Here is a 14,513-nt window from a genome sequence, read left to right on the forward strand (position 1 = left end):
CAGGCACCAGATGTTTTGACATAAGGAGAAGCAATATGTAAATTTTAATCCATGCTAGGAACAATAGCCTGGAGGCACCTTTTTCTTATTACATGAATCATATACTTAACCACAATGTGGTGGATTATATCAAAATCATCACCACCCTGAATATAGAACACTTGTCTTGTGGTTGCCAATTAATGAAACTGATATATATTTATCTTGATGGGTACCGGTGATTTAACCAATAAGCCTTAGCATACTTCACTGCTGCAGCCTCCTTTATAATTAGACTTTTGGTCTGATTATTATCACAATTTCATACATTTTCCTCTGATCTCCCATTGGTTGACAGTGCAAATGATGCTGACATTAAATCTGTCTGCCGATTGCAAATATCACTACTTTTAATCAAGCAGTGTATCACATAGTGCTTATTTAAATCCCTGAAATAACTTTTGATTTTATTTTCTGATGCTGTTTATTTAATCATTAAGTGAGTCTGCAACAGGCTTAGCATTGCCTTTCTTCAAAGTGAACTGAGGGCCCTTAGTCCCTCACAAAGAAGCTGAGTACCTTTTATGATCAAATCCTAAGTGCATAATAAATATGTAAAAAAGCAAAGCTTCTTTCCATAGTTAATCACTGAACTTTAAATAATATTTATAATAAAATTCTGTTTTAATACTGATAGGGGTGTCTTAATGACTTCATGAAATAAAGAGCCTGGAGAACATCTTTGTTACGAATAGAAAGTTTATCTGATGTACACAAACAATGAGCAATATTTTACATGAAACAATGAACTATTACAAACCTATAGCTGAAAAATATGTATTACTACTCAACTACTTTTGAATTATTTCATGCACAGAAAGCACCAAATGTCTTCTAAAGAAAGCAGCACTTTTTATATTAGGAATTCAAAATTTAATCTGAATCCTTACTTATTTCATTAAGTAAGAGTATCTTTTAATGCCAAATGCTACCTAATTATCGGCTTTAGAAAATGTTTTACATCTCAAAATACAATATTCTGTTTATCCTAGATTGTCTGGGGAACATCTAGTACATTAAAAGGTTTTTGTACAGCATCTTAGTGATTTAACTGATATCATGCCTGCTAGCAATTTTGCAGCATTCTGAAAACACTTTCTATAAATCAAAGCCTTAGCAGCAGGAATAAGCAGATGGCAGGAGACCATATTAAAGAATGTATCAATTATTTTTATTAATGGGAGACTACTGGATCATGATGTATCATAATGGACTAAATGTTTAGCAGTTGTGAAGTGTTTTGCCTGTTAGGTATCTCAGATGTTCTTAGCGGATGTTATTATATTGTCTTGTGATGGCATTCTTTGAGGGATCGAATAGTGAAGTATCACAAGGGACATATAAAGAGATGTTTTAATTTCAGTCCTTTAATTGTATTCATATAATAGATATAAAATACTAGTATGTAGAAAATGTAATTTTAAAAAAGATTGCATGTACAATACATAATAAAGTACATTCTGTCTGCATACAATGACTTAGAAAACAAGATACTATATGGTTAGCAATGAAAAATAGCAATTATTATAAAAATATTCTACGGTCTCATAATAGCAATGTAAATGCATTTACTTATCTAAGAGACTTAACATAATTTTAAATTACAATAATTTTACATCCTCCATTCATATATACAGCCTTATTAAAGTCAAAAGATATTATAATAACAATGTTCTTATTAAGATTAAATGATTGAATTATAGTTATTTTACTATATAAAGCAACTGTGTTCCTGTTTGTTAAAACTGTTTGCACTTACTGTATCTTTTCACACTATTCACACCATGCACAATGAAATAATTTAGTTTTCTGTTCTTAGTATAGCATCTATATCCATTTCATGAATTAAACAGAATGTTAATACTTCAGCTCCCTTTCCTTTTGTATAAGTATCAGTCCGCTGTTTTGTGTATTCTGTAAGAGTATGTCCACCAGCTTTGAAACAGCTGCTACTGAAAACAAGCAAGAACTCCTCATTTAATACATCTTGACAAAAATAGCCTGTTCCCCTCACCCCCTGCCCTTCTTGAGGTCAGACTCTTGTTAAGTCTTTAAATTCTTGTCCAGGCCCAGAGCTACAGACATATATGCATCTCTTTCACGAGATTTCATTAAACAGATATCTGTAGGAAACAGCTAAAAAGTATGTTTTGCATGCACCACATTTCAATAAAGCCCTCATGGACAGCAAAGAAATTCTGCATGAGGAAGGATGTCAGGATTTGGCCCTGTAGCTGTGAAATCACTTTCCTCTGTGCAAACTGACAGGACTGTGCTTTGCTCTGCTCTGCTCTGCTTTCCTCTCACAGTCCTCTCACCTTAACAGCAGCCTCACCAAACCTCGGATGGGAGAGAGAGTGCTTACTCCAAGAAGTCTGGGATACGGTTACCAGCACACATATCTAAATACCTTTAATACCACCTATTCACACCTTGAATGTCATAGATTACTGTTTCTTACACCCTGTACTACCATTTAAAGGATGATGCTGTAATACAGGTTATAGTTTAAATACCAACTTATGATGACTTCCTACTGGAAAAATCATAATGTTAGTGAAACAACATTGCCATAATACACAGCCACAGGTATGAATACATTTAGTGTTTTGGGCAAGGGGGGTGGGGAGCTTTGTATGAATGAAGACAGCTTGAATATGTTTAGATGCAATACATGTTAATACAACATATTGCAAAAGGAGCATTCACTGTCTTCTGTTAAGTTTCTCATGCAGGAAAAAAAAAAGTCTGGTGCTTCAGACTGAAGCAATTGTCAGAAGAATGAAAATCGACTTTAAAAAATTTAGTGGATGTGCTATACTGTTTTTTTTAGAACAGTGCTTATAAAAGTGATGAAATTCAGGATGTTATTTAAAGTCAATATAGTTCAGAAGTATGGTCTAGCTCCCATGTAAAAGTTCAATGGGAAAATCATGTAATACATTCATATTTAATTTCTTTTTCTTCGTTATGAGCAATCCACACTGGTGTATTTAAAACTAATGTAGTAGAAACTGCAGTACAAGGACAAATGGCATTTGATATCAACCAAGTATCCCGTCTTTTCATCAGCTGAAATGGACAACATACATCCTACGGTAGACATAATGTGAGCATAAATGTTACTTTTAACTCATCATATCTTATATTCAAATGTCAATATTAAATAGTCCTTGTTAAAACTAAGCGGTTCCTCTTTTAATGACCTTAATTTACAGAAGCAGCCAATTAAAATGCTGATCAATCTTATGTTTAATTACCTTTGGTTAATACCCATTTGTTTTTCCATCCATTTCCTCCATGCTACTAAAGAAGAGAAAATTAGAAGAACCCTATTTGTTGTTATTATTTTTAACCGTGCAATGGAAGCGTACGGTAGCCTGTTCTGAGGGTCAGGTGTTGGCCTGTCTGGGAAGCAACATAATCATAACAAGAAGATCAGTACTGTTCTGTTCAGTTTACATCTGAGTAATTTGCACAGGCTTATAGAAATCCTTGATTTTCCTAAAAAACATATATTCTTGTGAAACTGCATACTCCGTCATCTTTCATAGCCATCCAGATGTAATTTCTTATCCCACTGCTAAATTGCCAGTTAAGAAACTATCATGACACCAGCATGGTTGGTCACGAACGGGCTGTGGCCTTAGCGTAACACAAGCCTCACAAGGACTGTAAGGAGGAGTTACCAATAACAGAAGAGACAAAAGGAAGAAATAATTGTTCTGTTTTTGGATAATATGCTTAAATACATTTAAAATGTTCATGAAAACAACAATCCACTTTAATCTCTTCTTGCTCTTTCCAGTCATGTGACACTTCAGGGGTGTGAGGCAGGCTCAGCGACAGCAAAATTAATGCACACTTTTGAAACATATTTTGAATTGTTAAAGAACTCCCTAATGTGATCTTTTGGCTTTGGTTGAGGAAGAGATGTGAAGAACCTGTGCCAGCTTATTTTCCCATGTCTTAATATTACAATTAGAATGAACGCACTTAATGTCCTCCAGGAACATGTATCACTCTCCAGAATTTCACTATGCATAGAAATTATATGCTTTCTATCTGCCTCCTAACTGCCAAGCCTTTACTGAGTCATCAAAACACGTTTTCTGAGCACCCCCTCCCAGCAAGCTAGTTACAGGAAGCAGTGCATCACATCAACACTCCTTCAGTTTGAAAAGTCTTCCTTTTCAGCTTTTCTGTAGTGAATCCAAAGTCAAATCTGAAATTAAATTCTCTTTGTCTCAAGTGTATGCAATGGGAATCTTGTAATTTCCTTCCATTTTCAAATGCATAAAAAGCATATGTATGGATAAAGTAGAGTCCCTTTGGATAAACCTTACCGTACTGCCAAAGGACACTGAAAGCATTGCCTAGAAGCACACTGCTGTGTCTCTGAATTCTGATCTCTTCCACACATAAAGGGACACAGTTTTAATATTCTTGGAATAAGCAGCTGACATAGCACTGCGACCAGCAGTGCTTGTTTTAAATTGTGTTAATTGTAACCCAAAGTATCTTTGTGGAGTCTTGTGCATCCATGCAGTCTTTCTGCTGAAATGTCATGTCCTTTGCTGTCTTAGTTCATTTTAGTCTCTGTCATTATGTTAGTTTCCATTTTACTTCTGTATTATTAAAACATATATTACAAGTCTGGGTTTTTTTCTACAAATGAAATTTTAAAAAAAATGGAATTCCATGGAAAGCTTAATAGATTTTCTGCTTTTAAAGAGAAGCCTACACAATTTAAATTTCATGCTCACTTCACTTGTGTGAAAGCATTGCCATCTGTTTCTTTCAGATTTTAAAACCTGTAAAATCTCTACAGTTCCCAGCTTAAATAGTCCCCTGTTGCTTCATGTTTTGCAGAATTTTTAGTTATATAGAAAAAAGAATTAAGCAAATTACTAAAACTCATGTTTATAGCAGAGAAAAGTGAACCCAGATTGAAGAGAGAGTTTGAATACACTTTTGTAACATGGGCAATCCTTTTGTGGCAACCATTTTCATAGTGCTGTAAAACGTCATGGAATGACAGTAAAAACGTTCCCAGTGAAGAAAGATTTGTGCAAATGTCATCTGTGAAGAGAGGGTATAAATTTGGAGCAAAGTGATATGAGTTCATGTCCATCTCATTTTCCTGTGAAGTAAGGGCTGATTTAAAACCCTTGTCATGTAGTAACTTATCTTCACAGTGGCTCTCATTTGTATATAAAATAAGCACAAACACCATGCTTAAGTACAACTCAGTCTTTTAGAGAAGTATGAGGACCTTTCTGATTTTATAAATCATCTCCATCATCTGTGCTAAAGCTGCTTCTCCTGCTGCTCTCTTTTGATGCAGCTGGGGATGTGGAGGACAAGAGTGGGTCTGTTCCAAATGGAGACACCGTATCATCCAGTAAAATTTCTTCTAGTCGTTGCTCTTCTTTTAAAGCTGCACTGAAGGATAAATCTGTGAAGTGTGAAAGCGGATCGGAAAAGGCTGTAGATCCATCACAAACATCAGAATTTTGCTCATGTGCTAGAGGCATTTGTTGAGAGTAGTCTACAGAGTTCTCCTCTGGATAAGACTGTTGCTTGATGACCTGTGCAGCTAAATCAACAGCACTGAGTGAAGATACGACTGGAAGGCCATGTGCACGTGCCTGGATCTCTAGTTCCTAATATTTCAAACAAAAACAATTAGAAAATTAATTTAAGACAAAACAGTGTCTTCAGAACTACTGCAATAAGTATACATATCATACAAACAATTTAATGATACTTTTGTTCCAGTTGTGAGGCTATTTTTAAAATATGAAATTGCTAATCTATGAAAATTTGCTACTAAAAGTGTTTTTATTTCTCCTCTGGTTGTTAAGCAACTGTCCTATGGGAATATTAAAGATAAGACAGCCTCTCTAAAACTATTGCATACTGAGCCCAATAAAGGTGACAGCAAAATGTTGCAACTTTCTAATTAGTTATTCACAGTCGTCCAGAGAAACAGGAGATACTTTACTTGATGATGCTTATTATATACACACATATATGTAAAACATCACATATAAGATGATTGATTTTATGTCTGTCTATCCATCTCATCTTCAAATGTGTCTATAATCAAATCTTGCATTTCAAGCCATGTAAGGCTATATTCTGCTGTTTCATGTCACAGGCAGATATAACATGGCACACTATACCCAAGAAAGTATAACATTTGAAATGATTACAGAGGGAAAATGAAAATATTGAAGGGAATTTTGTGTCCAGTATTGGTTTATTTATTGTATTTTTTGCTGCACGGACATACTTTTTTGCTTCCTTTTTTGTCTTTCTTTGGCTCTAATGCATAAGAAACCAGGACAATAAGGAACTTGTTTCTACAAACACTTTACTAACTTCATTAACTTTCCAGGTATTCATTTATATAAGGTCTAATTATCAAATGAATTTCCTAGAAATCTCAAAACTACTCCCTCCCCAATATACACTGCAATAAATAGGGAAAGTCAATTTATTCTTAATAAATACCATTTGGTGGAAAAGGATATAGGTTAATAAAATTTGATGAGGAATAAGTACTGAGAAAGCTTTGTAGTTCATGGCAACGCTCTTATACAAACCTGAATTCGGAGCAGAAGTCTTCTGTTAGCATGCTCTAATTTCTTTTGCCTGTGTTCTAATTCTCTGGCTCTCTGTTGTTCTTTTTGTAGCCACTTGATGTACTCCACTGATGCTTTTAAAATAGTTCCTTTGTTCCAGCGCATATCACTGCAGAATGTAGAGATAACCTTTTCACAATTGTGCATGTCAGCAGAATTCATAAGAACTTACAAAATCTTTTACATTAATATGAAATAATGATTTACATGACTATTATTCACTCTTAGATATTATTGCTTCTGAATGGAAATTTTAATAGAATAGTTAAGAAGCCCTTATATAGTAAAATTAATCCCAGAATGAAAATAAGTGTCAAAAGAAAGTAATAAAGTGACTTTTTGTGGGAGAGCTAAATGCAATATCATGATTCTACCATTACAGTTTTTATATTTTTAGTGAAAATTGCTTTTATTATTAACTCTAAGATTAAAATCTATGTGCAGTATTTCTGCATTAATGAACTAGGAAATATACATCACTGAGGACTTAAGCCTAAATTTTTAAAGATCATTTTGAATATACTACTCCTTTTACCTGACTTGCTAATGAGGTTGCTTTTATGCTTGTGGAGAAAAAAATGGTCTGTGCTGAATGTGACTCCTCATTGATGACAAATCACACTTGCATAACTATAATGTCTATGGAATGACAGAAATCCCGTTCAAAAATCTTGAAACAATATAAACCAAGTTAAAACCCACAGCTACATGCAGACCCTGACTCCATAGAAAAGCCTTGCAGAAAACAAAAAAAAGATTACACCTGTCCATCATTCAGGAAATCATGGTTTAATTCCACCTTACAAGCAGTCTTACTAACAACAATACACTTGTTCAAATGGATCTGTTTCAAGGACTTTCATGTACACATTTATTAACTTTCCATGTATTCCTTTATGTAAGGTCTTGGACTCCTTGGAACAAGGATGAAATCTGTTGAAAAAGTTTAATTTCTAATATAGTACTTTATGATGGAGGATGAGCCTGCTGTGTTAAATATACAGACAAAAGAGTTTATCCAAGCTATCCACTTCACTGCAAGATAGTTTAGATCGAGTGATACTAGTGATAAAACTTTATGGATCTGATAGCTTTAAAGATGCTCAGAAGAATATGCAAAATTATTTGTGATAAAACATCATAATGTTAAGCCACATCCTAGAATTTCAAACATTTGCTAGAGATTTGGGAGACCCAGCTTTTTGATCAGAGAAGGCTCAAATTTGCACCTCTGTCCTGTTTGGGCAGCACACTGGGACCTCCCCTTGTCTCAGTGATATAAGCCAGGAATGCACAGCTTTTGTGATTAAAAGGTGAGGAGGTCAGAGAGAAAATAATTATTGTCTCAGACCCTGTCTGCAAAGCCAAAACGTCAGAGGCTGCTTGCCAAAGTGGCCTCATGTAGACGTTCCCTGGTCAAAAACCATTAGAGATGAGGTGGGTCTGAGAACCAAGAGCAGAACCTGTCTCCCTCATGACAGCTGCATCATCTCTTGGCAGTCTCTCTGCCTTCTCCCTCTCCCTGTGCTTCTTGCCCAGGTGAGAGGACAGAGCATTTTCCTGACAGCATTCCATGAATTCCCTTCTAGGAGAGGACTTTGTCCTCACATGTGCGATACCTATATTCAAACTGTAAAGGTTAAGGAAGTTTTTAGTACACATGATGTTTATTTTCTGGACAGATCTTTGCCATCACATTATAATCTTGATTTTTTCAGACATCTTTGGAAAGTTAGGTATAATAATGAAAGGTCCATATTTACTCTTTCATTGCAGTGGAGTATGAAGGCAGTGAGGTGCCTGTCTACAACAGTAGTCCCAAACAAATGGGAGCAGCTTAATTTCAGAGAACAACAACATTTCAAACTGGGAATCTCCACTGCCGTCTCAGATATGATCTATATGTGCTATATATAGCTCAGAATTGCAGTAGGATTTTGTTTGATTTCAAGTGAAAATGACTGATTTAGGACATTTATATGGCAACTTTGAAAAGTGCTACAGTAAGAAGAATACCTTTAACATAAACTTCTGAGAAACACTGCTTAGGCAAGGGGGTCAGCTCCTCCTAGCATGTAATTAAGACAAAACTAAGCAAGTTTTGGACTGATTTTCTGAACATAAAAATATATCACTATGAAATTAAAAATTAAGCCATAGCTGGCAAAATGGAAATAATTAAGACATATAACAGCAGGAGAAAAATATGCATATATCTCCTATTTGGCAAATATTTAATAGTTATTTCACAAAAAAAAAGTCATGTCAGTTACAAAATGTTATGAATTCAAAATCAAATTCAAACAAAGATTTTTTGTTAATTGTTCTCATTTACATATGAATAAGCCATATATTCATGAATTTGTATTCATGAATACTCATTCTGTATTTGGAATCTTTTTGTGATGGAATTCATTCATGTTATACATAATTGACAAACTTTCTGATATGGCTTACTTTTAGATCCTGTTACAATGATATTTTTATTCTTTACATGTATGGTAATGGCTTGTTTTTCTCACAGGTTCAAATTAGTCTCCACTGGAGGGCTAATTCATGGATTCAAATTGCCACAGAGATGGATCTCGGCAGCTTCTGCATGAGATATATATGGATAGACATCTCTTGTAGTAATATTTACAAATTTGAGAAGCAATACTATCATGGAGCTCTAGGATGCTGTGGTTACTGTTATAATTTAAGAGACTTATTTTAGGTGTGGGCACATGTGCATATGCATGTATCCTGCATATTTTCTACATCTCTACTTATATATACATATACTGGTTGTTGTCTTATTAAATGAGGAATACTGAAGTTAAGTCTTTCAGTATCTGAAGGCAACACAGCAAAAGATCAGATGGTGACCTTAGAAGTCAACATCTTTTTCACTCTGTGTCTCTCATTTATACAAGGATCAAAAGAAAATACTGAAGATGTCTGTGATGGTTCTGCACTGCAGACACTCTCTATCCATTCTATTCCAGAGCACCTACAGCAGTCACTGAAGAGTGCTGTGGAGAAACAGAGGCTCTGTGCAGATGTGCAGGGTTGGAAGAGTAGCAGTATAACTACTGAGGATGAAGGCAAATAGGGGGAATAGAACAGGGGAGTTGCCTGTATAGCAATAGTCTGCAATGTATACAGCTCTGCTTAGCAAGGAGGCAGACAAGCAGATTCATCTGATGTGGGACGAAATAACTAACTCAGCATCTGAGGATGGATTAAATACAAGCACAGCAAGTGCAGAGGAAGAATTCAAAAATTCCCTGATCAACTGTTGGTTATTTCTCTGAAAATGCTGAATTCTAAATTGGATGTAGATAAAATTATCCAAAAAGTTTTAAAAGTGGCACGATGAAATCATGGGGTTTTATTTTTAAAGATTCATATTTTGTGCTTGCTCAGTATATAATAGAGACAAAATTTGAAATGACAAGGCATACAAACCCATTTGAGAACATTTAAAACCTGAGCAGCCCCTGGCAGTTGCTAGTCTTTTGACTGGAAACTGCATTATAAAACCAGACAAACAGTTGCCTTTATAACTGTTTTGAACCTACAAAGTTAGATATAGATCTCTCTCTTTGGAGACAGAAGGAATCCTTTTTTTCATTTTACTCTTCCACTGCCTATTAATTCCTTTCTTGGTTTGGCGGGGGGGGGGGGGGGGGGGGGAAGGGGTTTGTTTCTTTGCTTGGGGTTTTTTATGTGAGGCTCCATCCTGTAAATACTGAAACACATCAGAAACTCTGCATGAGAAACAATAATATGAGAGCAGTAAGTTTTGCAGGTCTAGTCATCAGCAATGATCTCTGCAAATGAAGACTGTATCTCTGTGTGTGCATGTGAAACAACATTTTTAAATGTTTAGCAACCTATGCATGTGAAATCTGGGTTAATTAGGAGAGGTCTACCACACATAACATGATTTGACATGGAAAAGGAGCAAATAAGTAAAAACCCCAAACACTGTGGTTTATTAGTCTCTGAACCCTAGCTCCTCCAAATTTCATCAGCTAAATCTCTCTACAAATCTCAAATGCCCAGACAAAAACACATAACTCTCACCTAGGAGAGTTTCTCATTTAGGGGAAAAGAAGCATAGCCATGAGACTGATCTTCAACTCATTTCCATTGAGTAACTTTGCTGAAGACAAAGGAACTTCACTGGTTTACACAAGTTGAACTCCAGTAGATACGAGCAGCTGATCATCTAAGACTAAAACTAAACAAAAACAGTTTGAGAAAGGGTGATAGTCACTGAGCTTTCCAGCCACAGAGCAGTTACTGATAACAAATACATTTGTGAAGTTGAAGCGACGTTTGTAGACCATTTCTTTCCCTATTCTTGAGAAGTTAGCTATAAGCTAAGCTTGAAGGACTTTATACTTGTTCTGATGACCTGCACAATAACAAAGTGATTTTCTGGAAAGAGGCATCAAGTTTCCTCTTTTATATACAAGCTTTTCCTCTGCAAGAAATATGGCTTGTGCTGGCCACTAACAGATCTGTCCACAAAAAACAGAGAGAAGGTCAGGCACTGGCAGATGCAGAGAGCAGAGAAGAGAGAGTGAGAGCAACCCACTACTTCTGCCCAAATCCTCAGTGGTTCTCTTAACATCCCCGTTCTGTACAATGATTGGAAATCTTAAAGGAAATATTTTTTCTTCTTAGTATTTCTGACAATTCTAGTCATAAGACAGTTCTTGTGTAGGCATTTCCAGACTCCATCACAACGTGAAGTCCAGTTAACCACTTAAAAGGTGGATTCTGAAAGGCTGAACACAAAGGAACAATGAATGGAAAGGTAGATACATTTAAAGGAGCAGGTTATACGCTTTTCAGCAAAATATGACTGCGTATTTTAAGTCCTTTTTTTATTCTATTTTTGAATTATTCTGTATAGCTGTTTTGCATTTCTGAATCATCTACCACTTGGATATCTAAGCATTGAAAATTAAACAAAAGAGTCAAAGTTCTTTGCAACTTATACTTATCTCCATTTTCTAATGCTGATGAAGTGAACTTGAAACACCCATTCATTTAAGCAATGTAATCCATACTTTTCATCATTAAATTAAAAAAAAAAAAAAGTAAAAAAAAAAAAGTGAGAAGAATAGGGGTTTAAGCCAGTCAAAAGAAAGTCCCTGTGGAAGCTCTGCAGGAGCCAAACAAGTTCACTATATAACTAACAAAACAGAAGTGAAATAAAAACCCCACACACCACTTCTAAGAAATATAAATCATAAAAGGTTTCCAAATAGCATCAAAAATGTCCTTTTCTGTTCCTGAGTCTGAATGTAATCTTCTTGAAGCAAGCCATCTGGGACAGGCATGCTAACCACAATGGCTTAGTTATAGTAGTATTTGCTCTTCAATACAAAAGCTGATTTGCTTCACTGTCATTAGTCCAAGCATCAGTAAGGTTTCTCCTTTTACAGCTAAGTTCCCACTAAAAGAAGAATCTTCTAAAATCAATATATAAGGTGAAAATGCTATGTGTGGTAAAATGTTACAGATAAAGTATTGTAAGAGACGATACATCTCTTTCTTTCAAAGAAGAAGGGGGCAGATTGGGGGCACAGTAAGGTGTTATGAAGGAAAAAGCAAGAGCTGAAAGAGAGGGTAAGGACACTGAGTTATGATTTGGCAACACAGGACCATACCAGAAAGAAATAATAATATTGATCTACTCAGCCAACAAAACAACAAATTAATGTTCTTCAACCTACTAATATATATATTTTTTAAAAGTGTTTACACTTCTTTGGATTAATGTAACCTGACACCAAGATATGGAAAAGTTTGTTATGAACTACTTCTTCAAAAGCATCCTGCACCTTTTGATGCCTCTTTTTTTTTTTATAACACCAACTCAAAAGCTTCTAAATAAACCTATTTTGAAAAGGAGTACTGATTACCAGCCTTTTGAAGACAGCAGTCCTCAGAACATGAGACACTAAAGTTCACCTCTTGCTTTTGTAAACATGAGCCACTTTGGGGCTGTCACACAGATTATTTCAGTCATGGGTTTTCAAACTAAAACAAGAAAGGGCAGTGTTTTCAGGTTCTATAGCTGAAGCTTTTTCATCAATGACACCAACAAAATCCGGGGATAAAATCCATCATACACTTATTGAAACAAAGTTATAGGTCCAGATCATTCATTTTAAAAACTTAAGTGATTGCTGTAGGTATTAATGTTTTGAATAAGTTCACAACCTAAACCTGAATCCAGACCAAAGCCTGTAACAGACACACCTCTGTAGGCAATCATAAATCACAACTGGAATTTATGCCTCATGTCCATTTCTAATTGCAGTATAACTTGCTTTCAGTATTGCTTTATAGCTGCAAACCAACAGTGCCATCCACTGTTTTTCTGAGAAATCTTTCAATCATTTGCCCAAATGGTCTTGAATACTGAAAAATGCACCAGCAAAATTAAAAGTCTTCTACCACTCTGTGTTTGCAATGGATCACATGTGGCCAAAAATTTATTTAGGTACTTAAAGCCCTTTTTATTTTAGCTCAGCAGCAATACCTAATTCTATATTGATAACAAGAACATGCCCATTTATCTAAGCTTGGGTGGATGCTGTAGAAGGAGCCAAATTCGGGAGTTCTCTAAAATGGATTTGTTATGTTAACTTTCTCTCTGATGATTTCACTCCAGTGGCTTGTTATTCCAACCTTGCACTTACGTAAGTCTCACACAGCTTTATATTGTTGTAGAAATCCTTAACACAATCAGAAGTTTCTTAGTCCCAAGAAAAAGAAAAAAAACACACAAAGGTTGAAATATCAATAGATGTTTTCATTTGAAGTATCATGCAAGTCTGCATTGACATGCAAATGATAAAGACAAAATCTGTATAACCAATTTTATTCGAGTTAGAGTCATGCTAGTGCATGGTTTTAAGATTTCCCTGAGTAACATGAGAAATATAAGGCTAAAGATCAGCATTAAATATCACGTTGAATTGTTATTGCTAATCCTGCAATAGGCTTTTTTTCATATTGATGACATATATAAGCTTTAATGGAATGCAGGTATCACTTAAGCAATATGCATTTTGTATTACTGTAAGTATAAGCATTACTATAAAATTACAATATTATAGCAATTATAGCAATTATAATTTTTATCCTCGCATTTTAGGAATGGTGTTTTCCCTGCGCTGAGTGGAGGACTTCTGAAAAATGCTCAATCTACAGACTCAAGCTGATTTTTTTTTGCTTAGGCAAAGGGCATACAGTGACAACATGCATTTTGTTTTACCCCACTAGAGGGCCCATGTCAAGGACTGAAAGCATCACTCCTTCCTTCGGCAGAGACACCACACAATTGCTCCCGGGAACAGAGAGATGGACTCTCTGTTATTTGGCTTATCTTATTTTTTCCCTATTTTTGGTTTTGTTTAGATTTTGTTTTTTCGGGTTTGTTGTTGTTGGTTTTTTTCCTGGTGTGAGAAACACCCTGGAACTACTTTCATTTTTTTATCCTTTCATATAAGTTTTCCCAACAGGCCCCAGAAATCTTGTCAGATTGCTTTAACAGCCTGATCTGAGCCAGTGACCCAGCATGGAAGATTTTGATTCCCATTACTTAGTCCTAAAGTCAGTGTATGCAACTGTCTTTTCCCCATTCTTCCTATTTCCCCTCCTTCCTTCCTTTCCCATCCACCACCCCTATATTTAAACTATAAACATTATTATAGGAAAAGCTGTTGAACTCACGGATCATTAGACTTGGGGATGAGTGTGCCAAGCTCCTTGATTCGGTAATTAATATTATACCTTCTTCTCCTCTCAACTGTT

The 14,513-nt window shown here is 35.5% G+C and overlaps 1 protein-coding gene across 1 annotated transcript in view; it reads right to left on the reverse strand.

Moving 5' to 3' along the window:
* Positions 1-752: 752 nt before the first annotated feature.
* The window catches only part of TFEC (transcription factor EC), a 48,519-nt gene continuing 34,758 nt past the window's right edge, over positions 753-14,513 (reverse strand). The window contains exons 6-8 of the mRNA XM_065698357.1: positions 14,433-14,508; positions 6,651-6,798; positions 753-5,705 (exon numbers count right to left, since the gene is read on the reverse strand). Coding sequence (XP_065554429.1) covers positions 5,325-5,705; positions 6,651-6,798; positions 14,433-14,508 — 605 coding nt within the window. The 3' untranslated portion in view covers positions 753-5,324. The remainder of the gene's footprint in view (positions 5,706-6,650; positions 6,799-14,432; positions 14,509-14,513) is intronic.

Source organism: Lathamus discolor, chromosome 1 (genome assembly GCF_037157495.1).
Source record: "Lathamus discolor isolate bLatDis1 chromosome 1, bLatDis1.hap1, whole genome shotgun sequence".
Lineage (NCBI taxonomy): Eukaryota > Metazoa > Chordata > Aves > Psittaciformes > Psittacidae > Lathamus > Lathamus discolor.